Source organism: Thermobia domestica, chromosome 9 (genome assembly GCF_964235325.1).
Source record: "Thermobia domestica chromosome 9, izTheDome1.hap1.1, whole genome shotgun sequence".
Taxonomy (NCBI): Eukaryota; Metazoa; Arthropoda; class Insecta; order Zygentoma; family Lepismatidae; genus Thermobia; species Thermobia domestica.
The window spans coordinates 86,567,712-86,586,168 of NC_137462.1; the positions used below are offsets into that span (position 1 = coordinate 86,567,712).

Consider the following 18,457-nt stretch of genomic DNA (forward strand, 5'->3'; position numbering starts at 1 on the left):
TTCATCTCTCAATACTCTACCACATTATTGCAAAGTGGAAAGAGAACAAATTCAAGAGGAACTGCTCCAATTTGCTCGTCATTATAGGGACTATAATCCACCAATATGTAAAAATCAGGATATTTTAAGAAATCAGCATGGCAGCGAGCAATATGCTCATAATAGTGAAAAAGAGGAAAATAAAGAAGAGGAAGATAATGAAACTGAGAGTGAGAAGGAAGATGAATGGAAATGCAAACCTGCAAGACAGTGTAAAGTGTGTCTAGTTTGTCCACTGCACCTGCTTCACGAATTAAATCTTTATGGTCCATTATATCCATCGTTGTATAAAGCGTATAAGTATGTTCTAACTCTATCGTGTACCCAAGTATCATGTGAAAGAATTTTCTCGATTATGAAAGTGATCAAAAATGGGTTGCGTTCATCGCTTGAACAAGATTTGTTGGAAGACTTTATTCTTTTATACATAGAAAGATCATATACGTTTAATTACGACAAAGTGATTTACGATCTTGTATCTAGCTCCAAAGAATTAGGTAGATATTTGAAATTGTGAGTGTAACTGGGGCATAATGAAGATATTAATATTAGGATACATTTCTGGCATTCATATTAATATTATATTATATTAGGTTACAGTATGCAATTCAGTAGAAAATTTCAACCAATTTGATATTAGAGCTGATTTATGAGGAAAGAAACTTACATTATTTCTGTCAGTGCTTTAATTATTTAGTGTTTCAAAGTTGACTTGAGATTAGTTTTTACTTATTGCACATGTATATATTTTTGGTTTTCTAAAACATGACACTCATTTGTTTAAATAAATGGTTTAAATTCATTACATAAAAAACAGTAGCACTATATAAATAACTGAAAGCACCAATTCCGGTATTGTGTGTGTTTACAATAAAAAATGATAATGCCAATTACACTGTATGAGTTACGGTACTATTAAAATGTTCCTACTTCAAATTTTTTGTAATTAATGTTTTGCTTTTGTATGAATATATGGGATACTATTTATGGGTTCGAAGATGGACTTTTATATGTAATACATATGAAGAATGCCAAATACATTTTTTACATTTTTATACAGTGGGCCCTCATTTCAGTTTAGCAGGGTGGGCCCTTTGGTTGCCAGTCCGCCCCTGCCGAGGAGGCCACAAGCCTTTGCTGATTGTCCTCTCTGGTGTAAACATCTCATGCACAAGGGACAATGATGAAGCTGATGTGTGGCATGTTGCACCGTCCTGCTGAAAGTAACATAACTGACGCTCCTCTTCGGTCAAGTGTGTATAAAACTCCTCCGGGATTCCCATATACACGTCACTGTTCACTGTCGTCTCAAAGAATATGGGCCCAATAACGCGTGTGAGGGAAATGGCACACCAAACACCAATCTTCTCATCATGCAAGGGTACCTGGTGGATTGCGTGTGGATTTTCTGTCGACCAATACCGGTTGTTTTGGGAATTTACGTACCCAGACAGGTGGAACCACGCCTCGTCACTCATGATGAGCATTAGTGGATGAGTGGCAACACGCTCGGGTATCGAATACGGCATTATCACATACTGACACTCACCCGGCTTAACACAACGAGGCCTTTTTCTCAACTGGTTTCCACAAGTTTCACTGGCTGCGGCTGCACGTGACTGCTGCAGGTCACGTAAGTCGACCCGACCTCGACACGCCATCTCTTGGTAGGAAGGTAGATTATTTAAGTGTTGCCAAAAACACAATATACCACAATATTACGACGGGCCGGTTTTACGTGCCGCACCCTGTACTAATGCCATGAGACAAGACAATCATTCGTGACGATAATGTGAAAATTGATTATAAAATTCCCTAAATTACTGCTTTTAAGAAATAGAATTTATCGGAAAGCTTTCTTTATGCACCAATGACCATACAGAAATAATTACGAAACCTTTGCAAACAAAAATGAAGAATAGCAATACAGATGAAGAATAGCATTTTTCTGACTTTGATATCGAGATGAGATTTAAACGTTTTTCACACACAAAAACAATTATAATATTTAAAAAGTTCTGTAGACGAGCCTCGAACCACCTTCACTCACATTTGCTAATTGGTTTGACGTTCTCACACTAACAAACTGTGCTACTGACTTCTTATACAGGTTATAGGCCTGTTCTACTATAATACAAGACAAATTTTCATTATAATCGTGTTCCAATTCGCCCCTTTTGATAGATAATTTCCACTGTTTTTTTTTATTTATATGTAGTCTGTATGTTTTATCTGAATGTCTTATGTCCGCATGGATATAAGAAATGTTAGAAAAAATTGATTAAATGTTTTGTTTGTGGATATGAATCCGCATTGTTCTCACTGTAATGACGTAGAGGTCTCAGTTCTACGTTGAATTATAGAACTCCCTCTAGGTCTTGAAAAATACCCTTTCCAACGGAGTTGGTAATTTCCGTGTTTTCGGCCAAATTAAGGATTTTTGCTTCTAATTTCTTTATTTTAAAATAGTGTTGAATACGAATATTGAAAACATATTTGTCATTAACCTATCCTGCTGTGGAAACCTTCCAAAATTTCGAACATATAAAGAAAACGGAGATATTTTCAAAAACGTCAGATTAAAGATACGCGTTACTTATTTTGCTCACATTTGTACATTTACAACAATCGTATCACTACTGACCCTTAAAATAATACAAGAAAGCCTATCAGTAACAAAATCAACCCGTTTAATTGCTTAAATTCATTCGTGAACGAAAAACTCTGGTCCTAATTGATTTTTATTTCCTTGCCCAACATAACTTTCAGACTGCACTGTTCCTTTTTCTTGGTATCTAACTTCTGAACTCCTACTAGGTTCATCGTATATTCTCTAGCTCACCCGTTACGGATTTTAACGAGCTTGCTCTACGAAGACTTCTTATATTCCATGTTCCAAATCTCATGTCTATTCTACTTTGCTGAGGTCGTGCTAAGTTATCAGTGCTCGTCCCAGGTCTTTGTGAATGTTTCTGAACAAGTTTATAGGATGAGGCTGTTAGCCTCACGTCAAACTCCTAAGCTGGAGGTCCTTCTCTTGTTTGTACGCGACTTCTTATTCAATACATTCGCAGCTAACCTCTATATCTAGGGACTTCTTTCGATCCGAAACTTGAGGACACGCTATGTCGTGGTGATAGGAACCCACGTTACATAAAAAAATGTTCATGTTTTTTAAACAAAAAGAAAAGTTTCGTTAATTACCCTATAATGTGACGTATGCAATTTCCCTGAAAAATTCCAAAAGGGGAGCTTATCAGGAAATGATTTTTTGAGAAGCTTTACAGACGGTTTTATTCATATTCTAACAGATGACAATATTCCGTTAGTAACGGTTATCTGACAATGTGTACGGTATTTTGTTAGCAACGCTATAATATGGCATAAGGGGTACCGTAGTTTTATTCAGAGGATCTGATCAAAATCTGCTCTATCAATTTTGTTCATATTTCATACACAATTATTAAAAGCTATATGGCAGGTGTCATTCCAAGTGAAAATCAACAAAGTGTAATTACTCTTAGGATTTTATTTCAGACGGTTTTGACAAGTATTGCTCGTGTTATTTTCTTCGCATTTTATAAATAAATATTTCATTGAACAACCCTATACAACATTTCATTAATAGTCATTTCTTCAGAATATATGAACAAGTAGTTTATTTTATTTTATTTTTTTGCCGGAAGTTTTCTCGAAAACAATTCAGCCGAATTTGTTCACATTTCTTAAAAAATAAATAAATTCAATATCAATTTATCATGTTCGTTACTGAATTCTGTGTGTATGTCTATTATTTGCGGATTTTTCAATTTTGAGCCCTCCATTCAATAGAGTATAAAAAATTATTTCAAAAAAATTATGGAATTTTTCGCGTTACTCTTACCGTTCCTGAAATGTTGACCCAAAAAAAGTTCCGATTTCAGGAGATTTAAGGAGCCACATCTCGGGAACCGTAAGTCATAGAGAAATTATATTGGTGTTGATCAATACATAACAGGATGGTGGACATTTTCATACAGTCCGAAAAAAAATAAAATGCAACATGATTATGTAAGTTTATTGTGAAACTACGCCTAACACTGCAGGCAATCAACATAACGTCTAAGTGGCACGAATCACACCAGGAGAAAACTTGGCGTCCTCCCCTGCACATTTATTTTGGAACAAAAGACTTCGTCGTTTCACAATAAACTTACGTGCTCATGTTGCAGTTTGTTTGCTTCGGACTGTACCAAATAGTAACCGGTGGTCAGCGTTCCCCACATATTGACCAAAAAGGTTCGGATTTCGATAGATTTACGGAGTTATAGCCATATCTCGGGAACCGTAAATCATGGAGAGATGATATTTTGCAAATTTTTCAATTTTGAGCTCTCCATTTTGAGCATTTCTCCGTAAAACAACGTATCGTAGAACGTTTTAACAGAACTCTAAACAAAACATGTGAAAAAATTTGGTACTTAAAGAAATTATAAATGGATAGATATATTACAAGAATTATTTAATGAGTATAATAATAAAGTACATAGAACCACTGGTATAAAGCCTGTAGAAGTTAATAAGAAAATTTGACTCTTTTTAAGTTTGTTCTGGCAATGCTCTTGAAGCATTCTCAACTGGTTTCTTCTGAAAATATCCACAAGAGGTATTTATTCTTGTAGTGAGGTTTTCAGACAATTTTCTTCGTATTTTAAAAACACATTAACAACTGTACAATGCCTCATATGTCATTTCACTGAAAATCAACAAGGAGTAATCTTGTCCTTGGTGTGGAGGAGGTTTACTCTTGTGCGTGAATTTTCTTTTAAAGTTTTCCGAAAACGCCTATTACAATCCGGTTCATATTTTATAAGTAAATCTTTTTAGTGATAATTGGAACATTGCTTGATTTAATTTAATAAATAAGAGGAAGAAAGTTTAGTGGGAAATTCTGTATTTTTTTATTATTTTAATTATGCATTTTAATAGATTTCTCGGATATTATTTAAATAGTTTTAAATAGTTCTAATAATACTTATTTAATCTAATCCAATCTGTTTCCATTAAAGAACCATTAACTAACCATCTAACTCCATTACTAAAAGTAGTAATAAGGGCTCCACAGTTTTCTTACTCAGGTTAAGGAAAGAAAAGTTGAATTTATAGTAATTGTTTACTGCTTCTCAGTTCTTGGAAAAGTCTGAATAAGTGTCGAACTCAGTTACTCCTCGTAACCTTAAAATTGCGATTTGGCCTGGAAAAGTAGAAATTCTTATATACCTCGGTCAAGATAACCTCTGTTCGGGAACCTAATATGTTTAAAAAAAAAAAAAAAAAAAAAAAAAAAAAAAAATCAAAGAAACCCTAAGTAATAGGAATATTGGACACTTTTAATACTCGTAATAAAGACTGTAGACGCAAATCTTGAATACGGAGGTGGGGGTAAGATTCTCTTCAACAATGTAGGAAGTACATGAAATGTCAACAATCATATACAGGAAGTTCGAATATGTTACCTGGATACTATATATCGCCTTAAGTGTGATACTACGATTAGGGATTATTAAAACACTTAAAACTTTATTACTATTATTATGCCCATTCGTTGGTATTCTGACACTTCGTATCACTCAAACACACCGATATTTACTTCAGAAGTGGGAGAGAGTATAATTTAGGTGGAGTCATTGGCATAGAGGAATAAGTGATTATCCAAGGCTACGATGAACTCTACTCCTTGCCGTAGTGATTTTACAAGCCGTCCAAAAGGTTAAAAATAAGTGGCTAGACTATTACAATTATCTTAACAGCCCAGCAGCGATTTCACTCCGTGTAGCAGTAGCTGGCGAACAAGTAAGAAACGATTCAACTTTTCCGGTATTGAAAAAATATTAACCGACATTTCAGAGCGTCTTTACTAGATTTTCTACCAAAGACAAACGCTTATTTCACACACATTAACCTTTTTAGGACGAACGGCTCACAGCCTCAGTCAGTACTTTAAACCTCCATAGTTCGGCTCCCAATTAACCTAGAGACATGATTTAGGTGTCTGTCTCCTCAGGAAAGATGAAACTTTCTAACGGTGTGCATTTCATTTACTTCGAGGGTCTCACAGCGGAAGGGCAGGGGGAAATTTGGATGTTTTTAGTTCCCTCTCCCCCTCAGCACTTGGGAGAGGGAAAACTTGTCCCTAGTTGTCCCAGAGATATAAGCCATACCTCGTTGGAAAGTTTATGGGACACAGATTCCAACGAGGTAACTTTCGTGCTCCCCCCCCCCCCCGTGCCCATCCTCTAAAAGGAGTCAAAACAGTCGAGAAAAAATAAACTTTTTCGACGTTTGCGGCAATACTGTTATTTGTAGTATGCAAAGGAGGCACAAAAGTTACCTTATTGGAATCTGTGTCCCTTGTACTTTGCAATGAGGTAGGTGTCGTATCTCTGTGACAATTAGCAGCATTTCAAGAGCAGCGAACGTCAGGGTAGACGAGAGTCCATCGAAAAATCTACACGATAGTTTAAGTAGGTACAATGTCCCGAATTTTTTGCTCCGTTGTTATACGCCCTTCATTTTTTTTTGTACAATCGTCACCAATGTCTGAGATCTTTTTTGCTTGTGTACAACAAATAACAGTGTTGCCACAAACTTCGAAAAATGTATTTTTTTTTCAATTTTTTGATTTTCTTGTCTTTTTTTACGGGTTGGGCAAGGGGCACAAAAGTTACTCTGTGACAACTAGGGTCGTCGCTAGGGCTGCCAACGTCAGGGTAAACCAAAATATATTTCGAAAAATTTGTACAGGGTGATTCACGTAGGAAACACGTTCGGAACTTGGTATTGAACTTTCGCCTTTCATTTTTTTTACATGACTGTACCCAATGCTTGGCGTATTCGTGAAAATATTTTTTCCTAAATACGACAAGAAACAGTGCTGCCAGCCTCTCAAATTTCCAAAAATAAAAAGTCTAATTTTTTTAAAAGAAAAAAACATCTTTTTCTAGGGTTTGGCACGAGGACACAGAAGTTAGCTCGTTAGAATGTGAGTTCCATCAGCTTTCAAGCTATAGTTCGTGTCCCTGTGACAATTAGGAGGGATACCAGGGCTGCGAACGTAAAAGTGTACGATTTTCTTGAAATTCCTATCCATCCTGAAATGAAATGAAATCTTTGAGTTTTACGTCCCGCGGTTATGCCGGTTAGGCTAAAGGAGACAGTGATTATGAGAAATGAATGAAATAGTGGAATGAAGAAAGTGGGAGGAAACGGGAAAACCCCGAAAAACCCACGAGCACGGTGTTTGTCCACCACAAAGTCCACACGGCGCGAGCTGGCATTGAACCAGGGACCCCAAGCACCGGAAGTGAACGCTCTACCACTGAGCCACCGTGCCCCCCTATCCGTCCTGACTAGTAACGCTGAAATGACTAGTAACGCTCCCAATGTCGTTTTAAGTTCAAATTCAGCCCATTGACAAAAGGGCGAGGGGAGGGGATTAAAAATAAAGTATAAAAAATGACTAAGATTAATGTCGAATTCACACTTTTCAGGGTCGGGATTCTGCTACTAGTTTGAAATGAATTTTGGAACGTAGTTAATACCTAGGTCAAGCTGTTTTTAATAATATCAATTTGATTAAAGGACGTATGGTAAAGTGTTTCAAAATTTATGCCAAAAGTGGAGCGCCTTTTGTATTATCATAACACTTTCAATGAAATATTATTCATTAAGGGGGAAAGGAATTTAAATATTTTCCATAAATCTATTCTTTCAGTTTTACGTCCCACGGTTATCTCGGTTAGGCTAAAGGAGACGGTGATGATGAGAAATATGAAATGAAGAAAGTGGAAGAAAATGGGAGGACCCCGAGAAAACCCACGTATGCCGTGTTTGTCCACCACAAAGGTCACTTGGTGCGAGATATAAATCTATTCTCCCCGTGCGAAAAATGAGAATTTCAGCTAATACATATATATCCACAAAAGGGCTGCTGGAAAAGTTTTGGAACTACTAAGAGTGGCGCTACTGTTCCGTTATTATAAATTCGGAAGAATAGACTATTCTATGTTTAAATTATCTTAGTTTGTTAAACCTATTCGTTTGTTTTCCACAATAGTTCGACGAAGTAGTTTTATGAGTACAATGGAGATGTTTCGTGAGCATTTTCGTGTTTTTTTTTTTTTTTTTAATTTTTATTTCAAACGTAGTGTAACACTAAAACAATGCATCGAGGGATTTCATTTGGCTTTTGGGGATGAAGCCTTCCAATAGAGTTGTACAATTGGTTTTCCGAATTCCAGCATAGTCACACATTTCTCAGTAATGAATTTCGTGAATGTCGTCCATCCAAGTAATGCTGCTAATAGGGGAGCCAGCAAGAGAAGGTCTTTGACAGCTCGCAATGACGTTGCCACTACTCACGTGTCAAGGCTTTTTTCGGTGCATCTATAATGGTAATGTAATTAATGGTGTAAGACAGAATGGCCGTGGTTAGTAACACTAGTACCAAAGTAGGAGTTGCATTGACCCAATGTATGTAATAAGAAACGTCAGAGACCATCTCTTGTTGGCCCTGCTCTAGTAATGTTGATGCTGTGGGTGAAATGATTGAAGGATATTCCTGACATATTGAGATTGAGACATCCTTGAACACTGATATTAAAGTAATACATATGATTTTGATGGTAACTTGAACGTACGGAATCTTTCAAGCTGTTGGATCCCACATTACTTGATCGAAGCTCAAAAACAGGCTCACATCAATTGGTGTAAATAAATACACAAAAAATTCAATTGAGGTAAGTCAAATTTGATGATCTACATCGTTACAGGGGACGAAACTTAGACTTACTTACACGAACCCGAAACTAAACAGCAATTCATTGTTTGGATGTTTCAAAGTGTGCCGAAACCAATAAGAGGCGTTCATTCGAGGATTGCTGTTAAGTAAATGATTCCATGTCTCCGGTTATACCGGACAAGCGACCACCATAGCTTTAAAAATCGAAGTTACTGTAAATACCAAGTGGTAAACAATTTGTTTGTCAGAGGGCATCAATGAATTGAGTAAAACAAATCCAAATCATCGCATCTCTCTCCATCACAACAACGCTCAGTTTTCACTCAGCACACCGAATCGTTAATTTTTTGTCCTTCAAAAATGTCGAATTAATGACTCGTTATCTGTACTTAATTGATTTAATATCTAATGATTTCTTTTTGTTCACAAAAACCAACAAAGTAATTTTCAGAATTTCACATGTGTTTTTCGATATTGATTGCAGAAACTTTTCTAGCAGTTTCGTATATTATATATACGAGAGGAAAAGTCAAAAAGTAAAGGGACTTTTGTGAAAAGGTACATTTATTCTAATAGAAAATTGAAACGTACATAATTTTTCTACATAATCTCCCAGCACTTCCAACGCACTTTTCCTAACGTTTCACATTGTTTCATTCCATTAAAAAAATGTTTTTCGGTTGTACCTGTAACTAATTTGCACCGCATCAATAACTTTTGCATCGGTTGCAAATCATCTTATCCATAGTGCTTCCTTCAATCGTTCAAACATATGAAGATCGCTTAGAGCCAGGTTTGGACTGTATGGCGAGTATAACAATAATTCGAATCCCCACTTCTTTATTGTTTCGACCGTTCGTTTGGCAGAATGTGACCGAGCGTATTCCACGACGTTTAGATCTGATTGCAGATTTCAGTTTAGCAAGCAACACATAAATAGTTCTCACTGTTCAGTTTCACCTCTTGGGGTGGAATGAACGGCTACCACATCTTTTATGTCCCACAATAGTGTTAGCATAATCTTACCAGCTGATGGTTGACGTTTAAATTTCTTAACTTCTGGTGATGGTTTTTCCAAACCATGCTCGCAGCCTTACTTTCCGATTCATGATGACATACCGAAGTTTCATCTACAGTAACGATTTGCTGTAGAAATCCATCTCCCTCGCGACCATAACGGGCCAAATGTTTGCGAGAGATGTACAACCTTGTGCCTTATGCTGCGCTGACAATTCTTTCGGGACCCACCTTACACACACTTTCCGCAAATTTAGCTTGTCATGTAAGATGGGATACGCTGAATCATGACTGATATGTAACGTATTGGCGATTTCGTCTACAGTGATTCGTCTGTTTTCCATCACCACACCCTCAATGACTTTCAAATTGTCCTCAGTCGTTGACGTTGATGGCCTGTCCGATCTTTCCTCGTCACTTGACGGAGTTATTTCTTGTTTGAAACTCTTTATCCATTCGTAGATCTTGCTTCGCGATAAACAGCTGTCAACATACTCTGCTTGTATTCGATGAATAATTTCCGCAGGTGTAACACCTCCCGCAAACAAAAATCGAATCTCTACCCTCATTTCCTACTTGGTACAGATCGCCAATGGAGCTGCTATATTTAACAGTCTGCTACACTCCAATGACTAACGCGGGAATAAGTGACACGTTGCAGACGACATTAATTCAGCGATGGATACTAGCATGGTTACCAAACCCTTGTGCGGGAAATTGCCAGTCCCTTTACTTTTGACTTTCCCTTTATTTTGACTAATTGTCAGTATATATAGGGTCATATAAAAAGTCTCCGCGGATTTTCGGTTCAGTTTTGAACAAAAATATTTCTTTATTGAAAATAAATTTTAATCAAGTACATGTTGACCATTGTTATCTATGACCTTTTGCCATTTTTCGGGAAACTTCATAATTCCATTGGTGTAGAACTTCTGTGGTTTATCGTCGAAAAACTTGGCTAAGTGATTTTCAGCGGCGCTTCGGTCGGCCATTTTTTTTCTTTTACCATCAAGAGAGTTTTGCAGAGACCGAAACAATGATAGTCAGATGGTGCAAGGTCTGGGCTATACGAGAAATGCACCAAAACTTCGCAACCGAGTTCCGTCAATTTGATCCGAATCATCAAAGATGTGTGTGGCCACGCATTACAAACGCCGCAGAAACCTATAGTGCTATAATCAAGTTCAACTGTAATTGCTTCATAGTTTTTCGCACAGATTACTTCATCTTTTACGATTTTGTTCAACTTCCTGAGGTCAAAGAATGATGATGATAAGCTATAATCACCTACAGGAAATGAACTTTTGCATGGCGAATTATCCAAATTCATTGAGTTCTGCAGATTATCTCAATATTTCATATTTGTATCCTGTAGTTTCGTAACAAGGGGAAAATTTATATAATTGGGGCTTACTGCATGCATAACGTCAGAAGTCGGAAGAAGAAAAAACTATCTTTTACTTAATACCACTATTATCGATATAAAAAGGCAATCTCAAACTGATGTAACTTTAATAAATAAGTTTGAAATAACACAACAGCCACACAAGAGTCCAGGAGCAAGTGGTACAAAATCGCACCGCACATCCGTGCGATTTTAATGGTACAATTGTGAGCCATATTTTTTCTGTTTTGGTATGCATTAGCTATGACAAATTTAGATGTTGCCAAGTGAAAAAATTCCGCAGGCCAATATGGCGACCATTTCAAAATGACGGCTGTATTATACATAAAAGTGTTCGTATTTCGGTTATTTGTCATCCGATTTGGATTATCTCTTTTTTAAATTGCAAGTCTACATTGGAGTAATATTTTTAGTTATTACACTTATTGTGCTATCTGTAGTGATTTTCCAGCTTTAATAGAAAAACATTATTTTTACCTCTAAAATTCCCTTTGTATTCCCTGTCTGAGTTACTTGTCAACGTATCTTGGTAACTCTATTTTTAAAATTACGTGTATGTTTTAGAATTTATTTATTGCCACTAGGCTATACATTTCACTTTAAATATAGTTTTTTTTTTTTTTTTTTTTTTTTCGAATTTTAAAGGGTGCAATATGCACGTTTGTAAAGCAATGATCCCTAATGTAAGAAATACAAAGAAAACCCATAAAAATGATAGAATGTACAGTATGTTTTCATATTATAAATCATATATTCATTCTTTTTTAAACTCCCTACCACAGAATATTTCAGCAAGTGTACTGCACTGCTCACATATAGCTAATTTAAGATACGTTACTGAGAGGAGCTAAAACTTATTTCCTTCACTCTCATCATTTGATGAATGTTCAGCGCATTTATTGTTCTCACAAATGTAAATGTCAACATCTCCACACATGCACAAATCAGCGCACAGAAGCAAGTGTTGTCGACAGGAGCACAATTTAGTCAAACATTGACTTTTATGACACGAACATTTCACTAGTTCAACTATAGTAGATGGAGCAGGGGGAGCTGCAGTCATCAGAGGAACGAAAACACCATTCTGAATAGCTCAGCCATAACCATTGTCAGATGAAGGAAGTTTAAGATTTGCCACAGTATCATTTTGTTACAACATACATTGATAATGTGCTCGTAGTATGGCAAGATGAAGAGCTGGCTGTGTTGGAGGCATTTTCTCGGATCCAAAACACTTTCTGAAAAATAATCCATCATGCATCACTAACAGTTGAATTCTTGGCATTGGGGATGTATAACATACAAACTTTTTTAAGGTGCTGAAAATGGATTGAGATGATTTATGTTCCAATCCCATTCCGTAAAAGCACTGAACCATGTGGAATCGCACGTTTGGAGAGTCTTCCAGCAAGAGATTTTGTATTTCCCCACAAATCCACCAGTTGTATCACACGTCCGAAACCAGCCACAGAGGTTTGGGGGAGCATGAATATTTTAGGGGGGGGGAGTCATCAAACATTCTCTTACAAATATCTAAATTGTGTTGTTTGTATTGAGGTTTGGAGGGGCCACGAAAGGTTTAAGGGGACCAGGCCCCCTCTAGTTGCGGGTCTAGTATCACAGCCAGAAAGGCATGGAATCCTAGAAGGGCATTGACTTTTGCTGATTCTAGAGATTCATACATTCTTCATTTCTTCTGACCAGTTCCAACAACACACGAAGCGTCAGGATAAAGCATAGAGTAGGTCGTAGAGCAAGAATTACAACATCGGTATCAGCTGAGTAGATGTCAATAGAAGCTGCACCTCGGTTTTTTTGCATCAACAGCATGAAGTATGATTTTCGTATCTACTTCTTCGTGAGAATTAGATAGGTGCTTTACATCACAGCGTGAAGAAGCCACTTTGTTACCTCATGCAAGAATAGTTTTTAGATTGTTCTTAACGCACCATGCTACCATCGTGTGTGCTAAATACCCTTCATTTCAGATTTAGTTGTCTTCATGTGACAAGAGCATCTTCATAGGAACGCTGTTAATTCTGTCGAATCAGTAATATGGTAAGCGGTTCTCAAACCATCAGCTAAACGCTTCACCCTTGTCTGATACTTTAGTGACATTGGTAAATCGTATCTGTCAAACACAATTTGAACTTCATCATATTTGTGGAAATAGCTTTTCACACTACTGATGAAGCGATCAGCCAGATCTTTACGTGTCATGATAGATGGTTGTTTATTAAGGCTTTGCAGCAGTGCCACTCCATCGAATATTGCAACAAACATTCCAGAATGAATCACAGAAGTTGTGTGTTGATCTGCAGTCAGTCAGTCTCCAGAATGCATAAAAGATAGCTCTTGGTGGTAACAGCATTTGACTTTCTGTGATAAAGAGAGCACGTGGAACAACACCAAGTTCGTAGTTACTGATTGCATCCTTAAGGTTCACAGTTGAACCTGAACCTGATGGCTTAACATAGGGTTTATGTTCTTCGTCCAACATGGGAGGTGATATCGCACATCTATGGAGTTCCCATCTTCTTGGTTGATGGCTGTATTAATTTTTATTTGAAGTGTTTCATTTCCACTTTTCTTTATTGCATAACTGAGGTTTTTCTGAGACTGATCAGATGATAGTTTTCTGAGAGAATTTCTTCGGGTGTGAGATCCATTGCAAAAGAAACACTCACTTTTATTACATGGAACTCACTGAGAACGTGCCAACCTGGAAGTACTGGATATTTCTAATTCCATTGGCTCGGACAGAAGACAGGTTCTGTTTTTCAAATCTTTGCAAAAACGGTAAAGTTTACTGAGGTTGGTGGTGGCTTGGAAGCAATTCCTATGCCATGAAGTCTTTCGCTCAAGTAGGATGTTATTCCTCGGATCCTTCCAGCTGGAGTCACACAATGTTCGTCACAGTACTGAGCGCCTTCTCTGGTATAGTTTAGCATTTGTTCGTGTGAGATTGGATTTTCAACTAATTTTTCCTTGGTATTGGTTTGGCAAATTATGCACAAACTATACTCAGTTTATAACTTCGGAATTTTTAAAGGAAGTGTGTCTTGATCCATCGTAATTTTCTGATTTTAAGTTCCACTTCTTTTGAAGTCCCAACGATCAACGTCTTCTTGGTGTTTACCTTTATCCACAATTTTATGGTTCAACAACTTTCTCCTATTGGAAACTCCATCATTATGCACTCCACCACACGACACTGAACTGAGCTGCACTACATTACACTACACTTCAATTTCTCGCGAGTTGTTATTAAATCAAGGACTTTAATCTGAAGTCACTACAGTAACGATGATCTAGGAAGCATTTATATACACAAGATTATAAATATGAATTAACCTAAATATTATTACACCTACTAAGATCGGTTTAATACTTTAATATTCCTTTAAACTTAAACAATATAATGTAAATGTAAACTAAAACAATTAAAGAACAATATAACGTAAATGTTGGTTATTATATTTTAAATAATCAATAACTTGGAGCACATTACATCGTGCCATCTATTGTCCACATTTTTGAGAGTATGTTTTCCTTTTAAAACTGGAAAACCACTACAGATAGCGCAATTAAGTGTAATAACTAAAAATATTATTCCAATGTAGACTTCCATTTTTTTTTAAAAAAAAAGGTGATTCAAATCGGATGAAAAATAACCGATACGAACACTTTTATGTATAGGTCAGCCGCCATTTTGAAATGGTCGCCATATTGACCTGCGGAATTTTTTCACTTGGCAACATCTAAATTTGTCCTAACTCATGTACAACAAATCAGAAAAACCATGCCTCACAATTATATCATCAAAATCCCACGGGTGACCACTTGCTCCCGCACTAAAAACTGCTAAGTGAGCGTTATGTTAATCTTAGAACCAATCTCACACTTTAAGTCAACACTAAAGCTGACAGAATATGTCGAATCAAGCCATTTAATGCTTCAAACTAAAATAGATTTACCCAAAATTAAGAAATTAAAAAAAAAAAAAAAAAAAAAAAATCAAAACAAGAACGGAATCTGTTACCGTGCTGGTCAGGGGGATTACCTTTATATAATTTTTCTTAAGTTTTTTTTTTTTTTAACGAAATCGTTTTATTTCTTTCTGTATATACAAATTATATTTATAAATAACTGGAAAACTTTTTTCTGCTTACATAATAAAGTTCTGACAAAAACTTACAAAACTATCGACTGTTAACCCTTTCGAGCCTTAATCGAACAAATTATATAAAAAACAATGTCTTTTTATTTTATTTCAAATCACAGTCCCATTAAGATAGTAGCTGTGGTCACTTGTGTTTGTGTTGGTGATGAGGCTTGTCTCACACTCATTTCCCAAGTGTCCAAAAGCTGTGAAACAGAAAAGCGTGTAGGCAGCTTTCGGATTCTTGATGATAGAGCTGTTTGTACGGTCGACAGGAACTGAGTTGCACCTGTTGAACGAAGAAAGGAAAAAAACAATATATGATGATTACTGAACACTGCACCAAATTTACGTTGATCTTAAAAAGAGAATTAAAAAATTAATAAATAAATGAAGAGCTAAGCTTCAAATCTGGACGAATTCAAATAACATCTATAGAAAGCTATTTGCCAAAGTACCGTATTTGCAAGAAAAATAACCGCTTATATGTTGTATAATATCTATTCATAAGCTTACATAAGATGAAAGGGATAATGCATTAAATTGCTTAATATATTTCTAACTAGCAGCGTTCACCCCGCTTCGCTGCGGTCACCCCGGAACGCAATAAACTTTGTTACTTAGATAATTTTTACTTTTTCGCTTTCAAGTGATATGATAAAAACCATAGAAGATTGCAGTAAATGTTAACATTATATCGCCTGTCATTTATGTTAACCCGCCCCGCTTCGCTGCGGTCACCCCGGAAGTTTTCGCTTTCAAGTGATATGATAAAAACCATAGTAGATTGCAGTAAATGTTAACATTATATCGCCTGTCATTTATGTTAACCCGCCGAGTGACACGGTCATGCGGGTTGCATATAAATACGTTTATTTTTACCTATGATGAACTAACAAAGGATTTGTACGTTATGGACACTTGAATGGTCAATTATCTCAAGACACTGGTAATTAAAAATTAAAGTGATATGATAAAAACCATCTAGGGTCCAAATCCTAATAACCCCCCAAAAATAAAAGAAATTGGTTCAGCCGTATTAGCGTGATGAGGTAACAAAGGATTTGTGCGTTCTCTTTTATATATATAGATTGTTGAAAGTAGGAGCCATCACATCCAACGAGTTCATAAGTTTTCTACAGAAACATTCTACATCAATTAAGATTAGTAATCATTTACTTTACAAGTAACCAATAAAAATCGCAGTCCCACCCTTTCTAGTACACTAACTTCGTGGAAGTTGTAGATAATTTAACTCAGTACTTCCACATCTGCCTTTTTTATGTACTTTTTTAAAACTCTTCAACTTGATTTAATAAATAAATAAAACAAATTATTCATTTCTCGAATCTTCACAACTTATCGTTTGGATTCTTCACGTGAAGTAGTACGTAACAACGAAAAGCACAAGAGAAAAATTAAAATAAAGATTCCCTAATAAACTTCTTGTACACACACACACACTGCCCCTTCTTAAGGGACTTACCTACCTTCCTCACCACTTTTTCTTCTTTGATGAAATAAATAAATAAATAAATAAATAAATAAATAAATAAAATAAAATAAAATAAACAAGCAAATCACTCAATATCACAATTTCTACAAGTAATTACAAAACAAAGTAACTTTAACATTTGCAAAATATAACTAAATTAACTAACATTTGCTTTCTGGACCTTGTATATAGGACAAAAACTTGAGTGACCAACAACTATAGCGTCATAAAATACAGGTCCTGATTATATCCGATTTGCAACAAGAGAGCTGGAAACTGATATTATCTCTTTTACAGCACTTTGCAAATAGTATCTGACTTGCTTTTTAAACATTTGATTTGCAATTTCTATATCTATAAGTTATTCACTAAAATTAAAAAAATAATGGGAAGTGTGGGGCTGTTTACAATGTTCTCAACAACACCCTATATTAAGAAATAGAAGTTTGTATATACGTAGTTCATTAGGAAACCCGTATTTTAATATTATTCGTTTTACTTTCCCACAAGTGAATTCTTCATTTTTCTGGAAGACTCTCGAAGTGAAAATTTTAAACATCAGATTTTTCGTAGAACTGAAGAATTACTAAGGAGCACGGATTTAAGGCAACCCATACTGACAATATTAAGGTATGTAAAGTTTAATTTGTATTGATCCTTAACGCTTTAATATTTTTATAAAGAAGTTTAGTGAGTTTTATTTTACTGTTAACTTTTCTGCTTCTCATGTCACTTCTATATTATATATACTAGTTCTCATGAAAATTAATTCAAATTTCAAATTTCTAGGAAAAAGTATTATATTGGCTCGAATATAATACAATATTTTTTAGTATAAAAATAGTTTCCTAAGAATTTATTTGTATTATAATTGTAGCCTAGCACTTTACACTTTTAAAAGTTTATTTTATACTACACATCTAAATCACTTTCTAGCAATCGTACTGTGCCGTTGCGTGACTCAAGGTCTGATGTAAATAGGAAATAGGTAATGGTAATGCGACATATTGTGGTTCAATTTGATCTGACACCTGCAACTTGTTACTGATATATTTTTACATGCTTCACGGGATATTCAAATAAATTCGAGTATACAATCATAGTACTGAATACGGAGTGAACCACCAGAAGAAGAAGGTGCAACAAAGACTGGAATTTAAATCTTGGAAAAAGCTTTAACTTGGTTTAAGTTCTCCATTACATAATATTTTCAAAGCGTGTAAAATAATTTACGTTGGGTATTTTTATTTTTCCATTAAGGTGGATCACTAGATGTTCTCGGTGCTATGATAAACGCTGCTTGAATAGTGCGGGCTTGCCAGATAGTGTCGAGTGTTTACTGAAACGAGATAATATAGGGAGTAATAGGGAGTAATCATGGAATTCTGCCTAGATACTTACTTGCGAGCTTAGTTTTCGACCCTTACCGCGATTCCGCTTCTGGAACTGCAACTCTAGAATCCAGGAATTTTCTTATTGTGACTACTACAGTAAACGTACAAATTTGGCAACAACGTATTATGGCATTCTGCGCAATTTCATCTCAAAATCTATCTCATT

General features: G+C 35.9%; 2 protein-coding genes across 4 annotated transcripts in view; both read right to left on the reverse strand.

Annotated features, from left to right (window-relative positions):
* Window positions 1-9,948: 9,948 nt before the first annotated feature.
* LOC145660924 (protein GVQW3-like) lies at window positions 9,949-10,404 on the reverse strand. Its single transcript, XM_081726360.1, has one exon. It carries the CDS (start codon window positions 10,402-10,404, stop codon window positions 9,949-9,951), a length of 456 nt encoding a protein of 151 aa, XP_081582486.1.
* A 4,923-nt stretch (window positions 10,405-15,327) lies between these two features.
* MED15 (mediator complex subunit 15) overlaps window positions 15,328-18,457 on the reverse strand; it is a 215,706-nt gene continuing 212,576 nt past the window's right edge. For 2 of the 3 annotated variants that reach the window (XM_081771469.1, XM_081771470.1), the window contains one exon: window positions 15,328-15,691. In XM_081771469.1, coding sequence (XP_081627595.1) covers window positions 15,519-15,691 — 173 coding nt within the window. In that variant the 3' untranslated portion in view covers window positions 15,328-15,518. The remainder of the gene's footprint in view (window positions 15,692-18,457) is intronic. The other variant, XM_081771471.1, reaches the window with a different exon arrangement.

Coding starts and splice junctions, on each gene's coding strand:
- LOC145660924 (XM_081726360.1), bottom strand. CDS start 10,404: ATGAGGGTAGAGATTCGATTTTTGTTTGCGGGAGGTGTTACACCTGCG.